The sequence below is a fragment of the Diplotaxodon limnothrissa genome, linkage group LG12 (genome assembly GCF_057381915.1).
Source record: "Diplotaxodon limnothrissa isolate DT_005_m linkage group LG12, D_limnothrissa_male_GT1.1, whole genome shotgun sequence".
NCBI lineage: Eukaryota > Metazoa > Chordata > Actinopteri > Cichliformes > Cichlidae > Diplotaxodon > Diplotaxodon limnothrissa.
The window spans coordinates 7,936,216-7,953,898 of NC_140607.1; the positions used below are offsets into that span (position 1 = coordinate 7,936,216).

Sequence of the window (17,683 nt, forward strand, 5' to 3'; positions counted from 1 at the left end):
AGGCATTACGACAATTTGGGAAAACTGTTTGAAAACCATTGTTTAAGTGTGCTGAAATACTGCCACAGAACAAGAAAATGTGGGGTAACGTGTTTTGGATTTAATTTCTCCATCAGATTTGAGAAAAAAAAGCTTTTATTTCTGTTCACAATGTACATTTTTTGTGTGCTGTTGAGTAATTAGCTACACACAGGATATGCATCAATTGCACAAACTAAAAGGAGAAACAAACATACTATAATTATAAAGAATAAAAGCAGGTAGAGACAGGAGATAGAAACAGGACAGCGTTTAAAAAGAAAAAAAAATATACAAAGTAAAGAGTTGAAAAAGAAGAGAATTGAAGAAAAGAGTAGCAGTAAGCCTCATATGATTCATAATTCCCTCAGTGGCCTTGTTTGATGATGATATCTGACATGTCATCAACCTTCACCAGCTCCAAATTCTGTAAAAAAGACAAAAACAAACATTAGGACTGACGACTTTTTAAGCGTGACACAGCAGTAATAATAATAATAATGGATTGGATTTATATAGCACTTTTCAAGGCACCCAAAGCACTTTACAGTGCCACTATTCATTCACTCTCGCATTCACACACTAGTGGCCACAGCTGCCCTGGGGCAGACTGAGAAGCGAGGCTGCCATATCGTGCCATCGGCCCCTCTGGTCAACACCAGCAGGCGGTAGGTGAAGTGTCTTGCCCAAGGACACAACGAGCAGGACAGAGAGCCCAGGGATTGAACCGTTGACCTTCCGGTTACAGATGCACTTCCCAACCCCCTGAGCCACGGCTGCCCTACATTTTAATGTACTCCGTGGACTTGCTGAACTAGATATGTAACTTTAAGGAACATCTGCCAGCCAATCAGGACTGAGAATGTTTGGACATCCTATTTCAGGGAATAAAGAATGAATGAATGAACTGAAAAATAAATTGCCCAGTTACACACCCAAATTCCTTCCTTAGTGAAGTTTCCTGGTGCTAAAGCTATATCTATATATATATATACACAAACTACAAACATTAGCTGTGATAGCACTCAGTGCTTTGACCCATGTGACATAATTTCTGGCTCCAAAATAAACCAACAAGGTGCAGAGTGCAAAATAAATGGGTGACATCATATTAGCTTTAACCACCTTTGCATTTAAAGCCAATCTGGCTGCTATGGGAAGTGCAGTTTGACATTGGTTTAATTTTTCATCCCTTGATGCTGCAGCTCATTTTACACCAACATGAGGAGAGTACATACATCATAATAATAACAAATGAAATCAAATAAACAAAACATACAGCAAACAACACTCACCTTTTCATTGGCAAGATGAAGTAAAGCGACAAACGCCAGTGCCACTGACAGGTTCTGAGCCATTGTGTTTGGTAATCTGAATATGTGTGAGAGAGAGACAGAGAGAGGGAGTGAGAGAGAGAATTTTATATTTCATCAATGATGATTTTCATGATTCTGATGGAATTAGTATTTCAGTGACACCGTGATTTGATCGTGTATAGCTTCACACTAGCTTGTCAGAGAAACTTCTGTATCTCAAACCATAATTTTATATCCAATATTCTTTTGGTGAGGTCTGATACTCCTCATTAGTGCTGTGCCATGGCAGACATGACAAGAGATCTGCTTATACCTTTGAAGCAGCGTCTTTGTGGTCTGACTGAACACTTTCTCTCCACACACTTCAGGTTTCTCCACAGTCTCCACCCCCTACAGGGAACACCAAGGAACAAGTAATAAAACACAGAGTCAAACAGAAACGCAGTGAAAAAGGGCCGCCTGGAAGGCAACTGTGCCCACCGCATGTGATGCATGACCAACCTGAAATTTGTCACTGTATGCACCACAGAAAAAAGAAGCTAATACGCGGTGTGTAATTTACCTCTGTGGGTTTTTCTGGGCTGTCAATCAGAAGAGTCCACATGCTGTTCTTGAGTCTCTTCATGTCCATTTTCTTTGCTGTCTTGGCGTAGTTGATTTCAATCTTGTTGACCTACAAAAACAATCAAAGTAGAACTATAGAAGTTCACAAACAAAAATTCTGCTTATAATATATCCATTATTAATGACTATTTGTCCTAAGTCATACAGTTGTTTCAGTTCCATCTTCTATTTTTCAGTGGGGTATGATAAAAAATATTACTGCAGAAGCTTTTGAGCAGAGATGTTACTAAAGGGAAGAGCTACTTAAAGCACGACTAAACTAGTTGCATTGCTCACCCTGTGTGGCTCAGGTACCAGATCCTCCTCCCCATAGGTGGACACGCCCTCGAGATCTTGTGAGGGCAGAGGCATGCTGTCACTCGAAGGCTGTGTGTCATCTGAACCAGCAAACCCTTCAACATCATCATCACTGTCACCTCCCTGAAACAGAAGATGAATAAAGATTTGACATGTGGTTTCTAATCAGTTGTTGATTTGCCGTGACGGGGATTTGTTAATTCTTTCATTCCTCAGCAGGTTAGATGTTGCTTTTAGCTTCTTCCACAAGATTTGATGCAGAAAGGGTGTAGTTTCCATGTAGTGTCAGTCACAGGTGTGTGATACATAAAAGAAAAGGTTTTAAACAGTCGCTCTGATATAAAAATATCATATAGAGATATAATTGCTATAGCACTGCCATGTCTTTTTGTTTCCTAGCACAGTCAGTGAGACAAGCCCAAGGATTTGTGAGACTGACAGCCCTGTGTCAGCCTCTGATCACGATTTATTACCTAAATAAGGAACTACATCAAACTCCAGCACAGCACAGTACCTGCAAAATATGCAATAAAAAACACACCAAGTACAACCAGGCTGTGCAGGAGGAGATACTAGCAGTAGACAAGAATAAATGACTGCACTCAATACGACAGGAACAGCAAAACAGTGGATAGAAATCACTGATGTGGTTACATGGTGAAAAAGTGGGGTTATTCTACTAAAAAATATACATTTATTGGTCTTCCAACAAATTGATGTATTACATAGGGGGAGTAGGTGCCAGTTTGCCGCCACAGGGCCCGAGATAGACATTGTTGTTCTGCATAATCACATTTAATGTACATGGTTAGACACAGGCCACATGTGTAGTATGTCAAATGTTGCGGCAAAGACGAGTCGTTTCTTTACTAATACTAACAATCTATATACTAGTGATTGTTGTAGTTATTGCAACATCAAAATACAACCCTAAGATTAAAATTTGTGTTTCATAACCCAAACCACTTCTGGATAAACCAGAAACAGTAAGATTTTACAATATAATCAATTCAGAATTGATAGTGAAATGTGTCCGGGCATGCGGTTTAAAATCCTGTCCAATGAAATGTGCGGAGCTACCTGCAGAAGTAATCCCTTGTGATAAATGAACACCTGAAATGATCTTTCTTAGAATCAAATCAAAAGTGATGCTAAAAAGAGTTTTTCAGACCTGTAGACCTGGACAGAAGTTGGCTGTGTCATTGGCGTTGTTGTAGTCATAATCTCCAATGCCTTCTCCGAGCTCTGCAGACAGCCTCTTCTGTCCTTCTGGACTTAACTAGAGTAAACAAGACCAGATTGATCAATATTAATACGTCCCAAACAACTTGCACTCAATTATGGAAATATTGAGTAAATTACATACTGACTGTAAAACTGCCCAATTTTATGAAAACAAAAACAAAACAAACAGTTGATATGAGATTCAAACACATCCGAGATCATTTTTGAGATATCGCATTTTCACAGAGGTAAATAGGAAGTCCATGTGATACTGCAAGCCATATTAAAAAAAACACTAAAAAGAAAATAGATGTAAATATTAAATCATGTCTGCACAGTTAGAAGTATCTAAAAAAGTTAATAATTTTAATTAAATTATGAAATGCTAACATAAAGTATGGCCTGAAATGGTAAAAAGAAATAAGTCTTACTGTGCTGGAGGGTTTGAGGCTGAGCTGGGAGAGCGTCTCTGGAGGAAACTGGAAATCTGCTGGTAGAGTTGTTTTTTTACTTCTGGCACTAAGTGCAGACTTGGTGTTAGTGGTGGCAGCCTGTGAAAGGAAAGGAAGATAAAGTTTGGTTGGTGAGTTTCCCAAAAATCTGTAATCCAAAACTTCAAAACCTTTTAGAGATTCAACTGAATTTAATCATTATAGTTAAATCACAAGAGTTATGTTTCAATGCAGAAGCACACAAGAAAAGACTCAGATCAGCAAGTTTCCTGATGCATACTTGACAAACAAACGAGTTTAGGTTCAGTTCACAAGGATAACACCCTTATTAGCACCGATTCTGTCTTCATTCTGAACAAACTGATTATTTCATGCTCAAAAAGTTTCTCTTTTGCTTCAAATTTTTAAACTGTAAGCGGCTATACATTTTTTTAAAGCATTTACATGCTGGTCAACCAACATCTAAAACCAGATGTCCTGAGCAGATACATAAAAGACTTCCACACATGGTAATTGGGATGGAGGCTGCATCAGAAATAATTCTCAAAGTACTGAATACTGTGTTGCCATGGCCACTACTCCAAAAAGTACTACGTTATAGCCACAGTGCCTGTTTTTAAGCAGATGTAGCACGCTGAGAAAGATCACATCTGACTCTGTCACTGGACTCTGCTACAGAACATGCTAAGCTTTACCTCCTGTCACCATTACTAATATTTGTACATGAGATTGATGTTATTATAATAACCATGGCAGCAGGCTGGCTTTGTTCACAATGACGTGAAACACTGAAATGATTGAAGAGCTGGTCATCTATGGCTCAAAAAGTAGTCACTGTAGTTGAACAGGTGAATGTATTTGACAGCTTCATAAATACAGGGAGTGCAGAATTATTAGGCAAATGAGTATTTTGTCCACATCATCCTCTTCATGCATGTTGTCTTACTCCAAGCTGTATAGGCTCGAAAGCCTACTACCAATTAAGCATATTAGGTGATGTGCATCTCTGTAATGAGAAGGGGTGTGGTCTAATGACATCAACACCCTATATCAGGTGTGCATAATTATTAGGCAACTTCCTTTCCTTTGGCAAAATGGGTCAAAAGAAGGACTTGACGGGCTCAGAAAAGTCAAAAATAGTGAGATATCTTGCAGAGGGATGCAGCAGTCTCAAAATTGCAAAGCTTCTGAAGCGTGATCATCGAACAATCAAGCGTTTCATTCAAAATAGTCAACAGGGTCGCAAGAAGCGTGTGGAAAAACCAAGGCGCAAAATAACTGCCCATTAACTGGGAAAAGTCAAGCGTGCAGCTGCCAAGATGCCACTTGCCACCAGTTTGGCCATATTTCAGAGCTGCAACATCACTTGAGTGCCCAAAAGCACAAGGTGTGCAATACTCAGAGACATGGCCAAGGTAAGAAAGGCTGAAAGACGACCACCACTGAACAAGACACACAAGCTGAAACGTCAAGACTGGGCCAAGAAATATCTCAAGACTGATTTTTCTAAGGTTTTATGGACTGATGAAATGAGAGTGAGTCTTGATGGGCCAGATGGATGGGCCCGTGGCTGGATTGGTAAAGGGCAGAGAGCTCCAGTCCGACTCAGACGCCAGCAAGGTGGAGGTGGAGTACTGGTTTGGGCTGGTATCATCAAAGATGAGCTTGTGGGGCCTTTTCGGGTTGAGGATGGAGTCAAGCTCAACTCCCAGTCCTACTGCCAGTTTCTGGAAGACACCTTCTTCAAGCAGTGGTACAGGAAGAAGTCTGCATCCTTCAAGAAAAACATGATTTCCATGCAGGACAATGCTCCATCACACGCGTCCAAGTACTCCACAGCGTGGCTGGCAAGAAAGGGTATAAAAGAAGAAAAACTAATGACATGGCCTCCTTGTTCACCTGATCTGAACCCCATTGAGAACCTGTGGTCCATCATCAAATGTGAGATTTACAAGGAGGGAAAACAGTACACCTCTCTGAACAGTGTCTGGGAGGCTGTGGTTGCTGCTGCACGCAATGTTGATGGTGAACAGATCAAAACACTGACAGAATCCATGGATGGCAGGCTTTTGAGTGTCCTTGCAAAGAAAGGTGGCTATATTGGTCGCTGATTTGTTTTTGTTTTGTTTTTGAATGTCAGAAATGTATATTTGTGAATGTGGAGATGTTATATTGGTTTCACTGGTAAAAATAAATAATTGAAATGGGTATATATTTGTTTTTTGTTAAGTTGCCTAATAATTATGCACAGTAATAGTCACCTGCACACACAGATATCCCCCTAAAATAGCTAAAACTAAAAACAAACTAAAAACTACTTCCAAAAACATTCAGCTTTGATATTAATGAGTTTTTTGGGTTCATTGAGAACATGGTTGTTGTTCAATAATAAAATTATTCCTCAAAAATACAACTTGCCTAATAATTCTGCACTCCCTGTACAAAGAAAAAAGACAGAAGCAGCAGAGATGTTTTCTTTTTTTTTTTTTTTTTACCCTTGTTGTTCGGAAGTAGGTATCAAAGTTGACATCGTCATTGAAGTCTATTTCAAAGGTCTTTTTGGGCTTCCTTTTACGTGTCTCCTTTTCAGGTAAATGATCCACTGTATGACATAAAAGTACATAACAATGGTCAGAGATTACAGATGGCAGGTTACTTTTACACTGCACACATTTAGTGAGAAAGGACAACCATTAGAAAACCATCTCAGTTGTTAGAGAAAAGGCCCAATTTACCACATCACTCAAAACAGAAAATAATAATAATTTGTAAACATCATTTCAGTATGACAGCATAATGCATCCGAATGCATTTATGATAGATTTCAGGCATTACTTATGACATGTTACTTCAAAAACAAATGCAGTAGCATAAGCCTACATTTAATCTTACCAACATAAATAAGAAAATTTTTAATGTGATGTGTTGTCTGTCAACATCTACACAAACTTTAATATGTAACATGTCTTGTTTAGCGTAACTACTTCTCTAATGTCTGCTCACATCTCACAAATATCTCTATATCTGAAGCCAAATCTGACCTGAAGGATGGTGCTGTGATGTTTAACAACTGCAGCACAGCAGGACATAATATTTAGACCGTGTTCTGCTTCAGAAGGCACTGTGTTACAAGTCACTAACGACATATCAGATCTAGAGTGGTTTGATCCTCAGCAGTTATTCTAGTCGGTTTCTTACTGACGCGTATTACTCAGGACCTGTTGTAGTACATGCAAGTAGGGTGGTTAAGCTAAGGAGTTGTGCTGAGGAGTTTCTTTGTGTGATGAAAACAGAAGCTCTTTGTAACCACCGACTGCTGGGAAGTGGAATATTTTAAAAAGCAGCACAATTTCAAAACCTTTTTAACGTCTCTGGCTTCTCATCGGCTTTGTAAAGTGGATGGTTTCTTAAATATGAAAGCTTACAGAAATTACTTTATTTACTTTCAAAGAAAATTTGGAGTTTGGTATTTTGTTATAAGGTGCAATAATGCAACGCTTTTACTGCAACTAAAATGGGTCTTTGCTAAAACCTTAATTTCACTCACACTTGTGTTTCGGTTTGAACTGCCAGTAGCCAGGTCCAGCCCACGTGGCCATGGTCCTGGGGCTGAAGTATGAATACTCCCTGGGCTGAGAGGACAGCTGCAAGCACATGGTGGCGATGTCTCCCTCTCCAATGGGAATCACATCCCTGTATGGCATCATAAAACCATTCAAACTAAAAACGAAAGCAAATTTACCATCCATTTATAGAAAAGGTTTAGGAGACAGACAAGAGGAAGGGAAAAAAACAAACAAAAGACTTCCCTGCGCTGCTGTCCAATCCTCAATCTTACCTTCTTTTGCCAGAGGGCTCACAACCCTCCTTGTGTTCCTTTGATCCATCCTCACAGTCACCCACTCCCTCCTCATAGTCACCATCAAAGTCAGGACAGTCATCTTCCTCTGGCTCTGGCTCAGGCTCATTGTTCACGTCAAACACATGATCGCCCTGCTTCATCTTCTCTAAGAGCTGATTCATGGTCTGAAAGAACATGCATAGAATATTAAATTCAAACCTGCAGGACTTTACATTTCTAAGGACTTTTACTTTGCAAGCAAAAATAGTTGCTCACACTAGAGCTGTAGTAAAATAGGGTTTCCTTTATGTATCTACTAAAAGAGAGTGAAGAACTGAACAAAACAAAGGAGATCAGTTTACAAAGGATTAAATCAGATTTGTAGGATGGAAATTCCATAACCTAATCATATTACAACTAGTATTCAGAAACAACTGACAGAAATAAGCACTAGATCCGTTTTCTCTTACCTGCTCCGGATTCCAGCTAGTGAACGAGAAGTCCTGCAGTGAGGGGCAGACGGAGCTTTTCTCCTGGGAACGCTGCAGTCCAGCTGCGAGTGACATGTTACAGAAAGACAAGTTTTCATTTCTGGGAGAACCCGAAGGATGACAGTGATACAGTGCTAAGGGGGGCGACCGTGGCTCAGGGGGTTGGGAATCGCATCTGTAACCGGAAGGTCGCCGGTTCGATCCCTGGGCTCTCTGTCCTGGTCGTTGTGTCCCTGGGCAAGACACTTTACCCTACTTGCCTACTGGTGTTGGCCAGAGGGGCCGATGGCGCGATATGGCAGCCTCGCTTCTGCCCCAGGGCAGCTGTGGCTACAACTGTAGCTTGCCTCCACCAGTGTATGAATGTGAGAGTAAATGAATAGTGGTATTGTAAAGCGCTTTGGGTGCCTTGAAAAGCGCTATATAAATCCAATCCATTATTATTAAGGTTCTTATGAACATCCAACTAGCGGCACAATATTTAACGTCCAAGTGTAAATGAATTTATTGGGCTTATTGAAAGACTTTTACCCATGAATGGGGATGCTGGGACCCCCTGTGGAGATGGAGGAGAGTAGGCGGGTCTGGACTGCAGGAGGGTCATGTGGGATGGAAAGAGCAGCTCGCAGCGACTGCTCTCACTGAAAAGAACTGACAGGAAGACCCCAGCTGTGCTGCTCTCATCAAAGGATGAGGCCATCCGCTGAAACATGGGGTCCACCTTTGTGGGGAAGACAGAAAGTTTATCATAAACACAACCTAGCTTGATATCAACTAAGAGGCATTTAAGCTTATTACTATGGCAAAGTGATGCTGTGATAGTAATGAAAAAAAAGAAAAGAAAAATCCCTCGAGGTGTCTTCTAAGACAACATCTAATTTAACTATTGATCTAAATCAAACAAACGTATCAATCATCAGTGGATTTAAGCCGTAATCCATGATAGTAATCCAACATTAACTCTAGCAGTGATGCTGAAGTTGTTTAACATTTAGTAAAGAGACCTCTGCACATAAATGCATATAAAAATTTGGTACGGGGACTGTGCCACCCTTTTTTTCCAGTTCTAAACAGTAAGATCGTTCTTAATTTGACTGCTAAATATATAACAACACCAAAAATAGTAAGCAGTATTCATAAATTTGTATTTTCCAGCTTATCATGTTGAACATTGAGTTTCTGTACAGGAAATAAAACAGAAGGCTGTTTTTTTTTTTACTGATTCTCCTCTACACTAACTTTTTCCTCAAGTAATATAATCACAGCTGAAGCATGTTCATATCAATAAGGATTTAATTAATTAAATAATTAACAAAATTCTAAGCTCATAAATAGCCCAAGCCTAATGAATATACTTTCAGCTCATGTTCAAAACCCATCACATATATCAGCTGTTAAAACAGCTACATTACCTTAAGTGAAGAAACTAGCAAAGTATAGTTTCCTTGGTTAGAATCAAGTACTGCTTACTTAGATTACAGCACTGTTTGCGTATCGATGGTAATTACATTTGGCATAAAAATAGAGATCTACCTCTCTCTGGGTCTTTGTTGTTTCTATATTATATATATCAGTTTAAAGCATTTCACCTATTTTAATGGAGTGAGGGTGTGTACTGCATTTCGAGGGAGTTGCATCTTCTATTCTAGTGGTATAAGATAACAACATAGCTGAGTCTGTTGGCTACAAAACAGAATGATTTGACCCAAAATCCAAACAGTGAAATGAAAACAAAACAAACAACCTCTGAATGTTTTTAGTGTTGTTCATTTATGTGCATTAATGAGCCTAGATCTTGCAAAGGTTGTTTTCAATTCATTCTCATTTAACCCAAATGCTGTATTCCTGGATCTATACATCGATAGCTATATTCTATTATTGCTTATTGCTGCATGACATAAGCAATAAGCAGGAATATTTCCCATGATTAGTCATTGGCATAGTGGTCCAGAAGCCCTGAACGATACTTCTGTTATTTCAAAAAGTACAAAAAAAAAAAAGAAAAAAAAAAGAAGAACTGAGGTGCGCATTATCTTAGTTACTTTGCTAAGACCTCTACATACCTCACATCTCCTCTCAGACTCAGCACTGTTGATGTTGCTCAGGTTTTGCTCTACTGTCTTCTTGGGAGGCCTTTTCTTCTTTGGCTGTTTGGCAGTGACTTCACCTCCTGCAAGTCCTGCATCATCTCCATCTTCCTCTGTTGCACCATGGCCTGTGTATGCACAAGGAATTCAAAAAAAGCAGAAAATGTTCAATAGTACAGGAAGGTGGGTTCAACAACTTTAAAACTGTGTTAGAAAAAGCCAGAAAGCTCAAGCCACAGCACAAGTACGGTTAAAAGAAAAATCCAACAACAATACAGAGACTCTCACCCTCTCCAGGTTTGGTTTCCGCACCCAGACCACCCAGCACTCTGTAGGCATCAGCATGAACAGCATCCACTCTCACAGCGTAGATTTTCGTACTGGCATCCAGAGTGCCAGCTGCCACCTTTAGGATGAAAAGATGTAAATATTGAAGGATACTACTTGCAAAACTTAATAATAAATACATATTTCACAGTGTACGACATCACCTTTTATAGGACCCTTCATATGTTGAAGTAATTACACCACAATACCCCTGCAGATACTCTAGGTTAATACAGAATCCTGCACTTTCTCAGAATGAGTGAACTTATTGCCTGTGAGATGAGAGACCACACTGGACAGAATGCAGCCTTAATTTTGTATAAATTCTGCTTCCCTGAATTAAAATCAAACTGGTGTTAGCACCTGCCTAACTTAAACAAGTCAGGTGGGTGCTGAGTCTAAGAAATATATTTTCCTGATATTTTAAACACACTTAAAAAACAAAAAACAAACGACATTTCTATGTTCTCCAACAACCAGAAAATTATTTATCATGATGCTTCATTCAAATGTTTAAATCAGTTCAAAGACTTTTAGATAACCAAAATGATGAATGAAACAATCAGTTACACATACCTTGAAGTTGGTGAGCTCTGAATCCTTTTGTTTGAGAATATCAGCCATGTAATCAATCAAATGCAGACCAAATGCATTTTTTGTGGTGATTTTCTGTTGATAAGAATAAAAAAAAGTAATTTATTCATTTATTTTTCCTGTATTTCGTCATATTTTCTCATCTACTGATCACAGAGAAAGACAAAGGACATTTACTATAAAGGGGAAAAGAGGAAAATGCATGCACATACAAATACTTACATTTTCAGTGGAGAGTTTTATGCAGGTGGAGTAATGCTCTGAGATCTGTGCATTTGACAACTTGGGCACGGCAGCAGGAGTTCCCACAGTGCTGATTAGGATAATGAGATTGTCTTTGAGCTCACATGATACATAGCAGCCAGGCAGCCAGGCACTATTTGTCAAAGCCATAGCACAAAATGTTTTTACAAATTACTTTTAGTTTTGCCATTATCTACAGCATACCTGTGAGATGCAGAGTCATTTAAGGAGGAATCACTTGCAGCTTGAAGGTCAATGACTCTTGACCTCCTACGCTGACGTCGCTCCTGCTCATCATCGTTTCCAGGGAAAGCTGACAGCAGTGGAGTGCTGCTGCCTGCAGGGGACAGACCCTTATTCTTCAAACAGGATGACATCCATCCTGGTCGTACCCGGGAGACAGGTGTGGAGGCTGCGCTCATCTTTGCTGGAGATAGGAAAAGATGTTTGGACTGAACAGAGGGTTGGAAAAAAATTGTGCTTAAAGAGCAGAATTCAGTGCTCTGAATGTACCGTACACATATCAATTTGAAGCAGGAGAGAAAGTTAACTTGGCTCAGTTAACTATTTGTTGTAGTTAACTGAGCCAAAACCAAAATTTACATGTAAAAAACTCCTCTAATCAACCCAAATAAAATCTTTAGGAAAAATATTAAAAGTAACTCAATGGATCTCGGTGGTGAAATCTGTCAATACAACCCACGGGATGAGGAATTAAGGTATATATTTGATGCTAACATAACTCTGAAACAGCTGTTTTTACAAAGTGCTGTGCTTGTGTTGTTACAGCTGTTTGGAACTTATAAAGGAAAACAAAGTTTATGCCAAGTTTAAAAGTCACTAATGAGAATAAGAAGAGAGAATGTGATCTTATGATGACAAAGAAATTGGGAGAAAAAAATACAAGAAACTCTTATTGTTGGCTCTGGTTATGCAAGCACGATATGCTAGAGTTAAGTTCGCATTAATCTTGCCTGTTTGCTACCGAAACAACGTTGATTACTTTAAGGGTTCATCATTTATTAGTATAGCACAGCCAGCGAATCCTTCCTTTTGTAGACTCCCATTGACTTTATTCTGGATTTCCATCAGTTTAACTTAGCTTGAACGCTACTCGCATATAAACAAAGGAACTCTACAATAAAGTATTAAACCAGTGAAAAGGTTATATACATTCAATTAAAATCAATTTTCAGAAAGCAAACGCCATCTTAGCACAACATATTTGGTAAGCTAGTTTAGTAAAATAATTACGAAAGAAACACATGTACAGCTCAAACGCACTTACATGCTCACGCTAAGCTAACATTACATGCATTTTAGCATAACAACCCTAACTTCGGTATGAACGTGTTCTTACAGTTAGCGTTAGCAGGCTTACTAACAAATAAAAACTTTATCACAAGACTTGCTTCAGCCCCGAAACGTACCGAGAATTGCCTTAAATCCGACGGAGACTTATGTAGACCCGTTATAAGTTGTAATATGACAGAAAGAACAAGCAGCAAATTTCTTCCTGTACAGCGTTTGAATTTTTGCGCCGAACGGTTTACGTAGCAGCAACCTACGTCATGACGCTAACCGCGCCCACGACAGCGAGAGAAAGTGAGATTCAGATTCAGAGTAGTTTAATGATCCCTAACTATGTATGAAAACAGTGATCTTGAGATAAAACTCAATGATTTTCTTCTTTTATATTAACATAAGTAGTTTTTGTTGAATTGTTTAATTTATGATATTGTTTAATAAAAACATTACATCACGAAAAAGTAAGTGTTCATCAATTTTTATGACAGATAATCAGGATTTTTTGTTTCATTTTCAATATAGCATCCCCCACCATGTCTTCCTTATGCAATGATCTTTTGACTACTATGATCACTGACGAGTGAGTCAGTAAATCCTTTAATGTTTAAGTGGTCTGCTCCTTAATAAGAGCAATAATTGGTACTGAATCATCAGACTGCTGAACACGTCATAGACACCTCAGCTTCACTACTGGAACTTCAACATTATGCACTCCACACTGTATATAAATGCCACTTGTTTTGCACATATTCAACTCTGTATATTTTATATATTTTATTATTATTATTATTATTATTATTTTATTTTTTATTTTTTTTTACTATTTAATTTGTAAAAATGTGTATACACACACACACACACACACACACACACACACACGTAGGAAAATATTTAGTATACACATCCAGAAATGCATACACTATTATATATTGTACATATATTTATTAGTTTCAGGTTGGCCATTCTTGTATTTTGCTCGTTTGTGTTGTTGTGTTTGCACATCTCTGTTGCTTGTGGGGCTCGCACACAAGAATTTCACTCGCATGTGCTTTGCCAGTGTGCCTGCACATGTGATGTGACAATAAAAAGTGATTTGATTTGATTTGAATGAGTGTATTTTGTATGTGATGACACACTGAAAAAGTGTTTGCTGTAATCCTCACAGGTCAAGCATGACATGTGAGGCTAGGGTCTCGAAGTTAAGCAGCTGTGACTCAGTAAACATATATTGATATTCACATCACACTAAAGCAAAACAACATGTCAGGATGGAGCACCTTGCTCGGAACCATTTTGTTTTTACTTCTATCACTTAATAGACACTTGACAGATATTGTTTAACAGCCACAGCTCTAATAACATCAACTGACATTCACCTACTAAAGTAAAGACCGAAAAGCAGCATGCAAGTTGCACAGTACATTTCATTAATAACTATTTTTCTTATAATTATTAACTGAAATAAAAACTAAAGCAAAAGCAATCTTCCTAATGACATGAAGCAGCTGCTTCATTTCATTTCATTCGGCTACTCACTAGATGGCAGTGACAATCAAGACTGTGTTGCTGGTAAGCTGTATGGTGAATGGATTCAGAACTGATATAAGAAAGTCAAAATTTTGTTAAACTACTTACAGAATTTTAAATATCAGTTTTCAGGGAAGTAATAATTAGGTAAGTAATAACTGTGACACAATCCCGTATGATTTCCTCTAAATGAATATTCTCATTCAAATGAGAAATGACAGTTACATTCCTTTATTAGTGAAAGGAGCTTGCAAAGAAAAGCGTCTGGACTTCTTTAAGTTGCTTGAAGACGTTTCACCTCTCATCCGAAAAGCTTCTTCAGTTCTAAGGTCAAATGGTGGAGAGTCCCAGATATAAACCTAGTGGGAGTTACTCCCACTAGTCCAGACGCTTTTCTTTGCAAGCTCCTTTGACTACGATGACCTGGATGACTGAGAACCTTCACAGACATATTCCTTTATTAGTGTGACACTAACCCTGCTCAATTTTTCCCATTTAGTTTTTGTCTATAGGGACCTTCTGCAAAAGACCTATGGGAAAAATTCAAAGTTAAACATTAGCCAGTTCATTACAGTTTCCATGATGTAACAGTTGCTATTGTAATGCAGTGTATCACCACTTGGCGGCGCCTCCTGTCTCATGACTGGTGTGTCACCCCCTTTTTGTTCTTCTTCGCACTCTCCCTGTAATGGATGCTACCGTGTGTACGCGGACTAGTGTGTTCTCGTGTAATGTGTGGTAGAGGTAGGGTTGCCAACCGTCCCTTAAAATACGGAATCGTCCCGTATTTCGAAACAAAAGTACACGTCCCGTATTGAGCTAATAAGGGACGCACTTTGTCCCGTAATACAGTGAGAGTCAAAAGTAGTCTATAAATGTTTATGGAATTAACGCTTTGTTTGAAAACATAATTCCCAGCCCCTCTCCTGCTTTGTGACCAATGAGCTGACAGCACACTTATGACAATTCGAGTATGACAATTCAGATTACCGCTCATCTCATTGGTCGAGGAAAGGTCGCTTACGGAGAAAATACCGGAAGACAACAGATGACCACAACAAGAAGCATGGCCAACAGGGAAACAAACGCCGTCACTGCGGTGCAAGTCTCGGACGACAGTACACCTAAAGCTGGGCAGACACTGTGCGATTTTTTCAGTCGCGTTATTCAGCTCCTGCTCAAACAGCACGATTGACTCGCAGGGGTTAGAAGTTGGTAGGTCACGATGCAGGTCTCACACTATACCGCCCGATGCTCTGATGCGACCTGAGTGCTCACACTGTGCGTCCATAAAATTAAGGTTATAACAGAAAATCTGTCGCTCTCTCTCTCTGTCTCTCACTCACACAGACACACCACCACCACCATCAACTTTGCTAAATTGCTAATGAAAAACATGATCAGGCAGCTGTGATTTAGCAGCGATGTAGATCCAACTATTTTCACGGTTGTTGTGGTCGTGATAATTTTGTGAGGCCACATCGAAAAGGCTCGGATGAGCTTTTCAAAGTTCTACAAGTTGTGCCTCCATCGCTTGTGTCCAGATCACACGCTGCACAGCCGTGCTGCTCCGTCTTTTTCACTGCGTTTACGTGTTTGCGCGCGAGCAGTGTGAGCGGCTCACGAGCGATTGATGATCGGGAGCTGGTCGTGAGGTGTTAATCACTTCTCGTTACCCCACGTATACTACACGATGAAGGCCAAAATCGGTCCGATCACTCAAAAATCGGCTCAAAATGGGCCTAAAACCGCACAGTGTGAGCCCAGCGTTAGAGCAGCAATGTTTGTTCCCCTCAGAGAAAGGGAAGACTGGGAAAAGGAAAACACCTGGCTGGAAAAAGTTAATATGGGCATGTGCAGTGAATATCAGCGCTATGTGGCCAGAAGTGTGATAATATAATTTATTTTGTGTAATAAACGACTGCAAGGATAGATGATTACAACAAATAGATGACTAATACATAAAAGTAATACATAGATGAATAATGATGATGAGTTAAGATGCGTAATCATGGGAACAAGCGGGTTTTCAAACGGGAGCAGCTGATTAGCATTAGAAAAGCTGAAATAATACCTCAGCTGAAGCCAATTGTACTAAATGTGCACTGTTACAAGAATATTTTTCTTTCTATTGTTTTCTATTATTTTAAGTTAAGCAGGACAAAGTTCTTTTAAAGAAAGATTTACTTATATTCTCAAAAGTTAAGCATGACAGGCTTCTGTTTAAGAAAGAGACCTGTTTTATGTGTTAATGTTGCCATTTTGAGCTAAAAATAAATGGCTAAATGATCATTTGTTTCACATGTGTTCATATCACAAAGAATACACATCTACTTAAATCAAATTCAAGTCAAAGGGTTAAAAATAATAATTTCACACACAAAAAAAGAGCTAGAAAATTCACCACACTGGGAAGGGTGAAGACAACTGGGTCGCCCGGCCCTGGCCACGAGGTGTCCCTTATTTATTTTTCAGGGAGTTGGCAACCCTAGTCGGGGGGTATATACACGGCAGTGAGTATGATCGAAGTGAGTTCTCTGGAGAGATAATAAGGTCTGCATTTTACCATTAAAAACTCCGCATTAGGTGAGCAGTGACTCTCAGTAGTAGTGGAGTTCATGCACCAAGCATTGTTAATATAAATGCACAAACCTCCACCTCTGGTCTTGCCGGAGTCATCGGCTAGCCTGTCGGCTCGGTGTGTGTGGCGTCCTGCTAACTCGATAGCATTGTCCGGGCAGCTGTTGTTCAACCATGTTTCGGTGAAAAACATGACATTTGAGTCCATAATCTGTCTGTTGTTAGTGATGGAGAGCCGTATCTCATCCATTTTGTTTGCCAGAGAACGGACATTGGCGAGGAAAATACTGGGTAAAGGCAGCTGGTGTGGTGTTAGCTTTAGCTTAGCCCGTAGCCCTCCGCGCCTACCTCGCCTTTGTTTACAATCTCGGCGCCGTCTGCGTGCACTTCCGCCCGGCTGGGGAGAGTGGGCAGCCTCCGGTGTTCTGGAGATCTCTGGGATGAGTCGGAGATCGGCGATAAAACTGTTGGAGTTATGAGTCCAGATGTCCAGAAGCTCTTGTCTGCTGTAGGTCAGCAACGCACAGCAATTCTGGACGAATAATCATAAACACTAGAAGAAAGATTAAATGTGCATCCTGATTAAAATATAAATTTGTGTTGGTGTGTATAGGTTTACATTATTACCTAGTAATTATGAAACAATACATTTCAGGTCATTTCATGAAGTAATGATGATGTCATGGCAAGTAATTAAGAAACATACTGCATTACTTTTAAGAAAAGTAATGAGTAACATGTAATAAGAGACAGC

General features: G+C 39.5%; 1 protein-coding gene across 1 annotated transcript; it reads right to left on the reverse strand.

Moving 5' to 3' along the window:
• Window positions 1-370: 370 nt before the first annotated feature.
• Window positions 371-17,345, reverse strand: ncaph (non-SMC condensin I complex, subunit H). The gene is made up of 18 exons (XM_085367888.1): window positions 17,002-17,345; window positions 11,719-11,941; window positions 11,494-11,584; window positions 11,254-11,346; window positions 10,639-10,756; window positions 10,327-10,478; window positions 8,795-8,984; window positions 8,243-8,325; window positions 7,770-7,957; window positions 7,479-7,624; window positions 6,427-6,533; window positions 3,911-4,030; window positions 3,427-3,534; window positions 2,235-2,378; window positions 1,897-2,007; window positions 1,648-1,724; window positions 1,314-1,389; window positions 371-445 (listed from the first exon to the last, which is right to left on the reverse strand). Exons 1-18 carry the CDS (start codon window positions 17,177-17,179, stop codon window positions 386-388), a joined length of 2,265 nt encoding a protein of 754 aa, XP_085224014.1. The 5' UTR covers window positions 17,180-17,345; the 3' UTR covers window positions 371-385.
• Window positions 17,346-17,683: the final 338 nt, after the last annotated feature.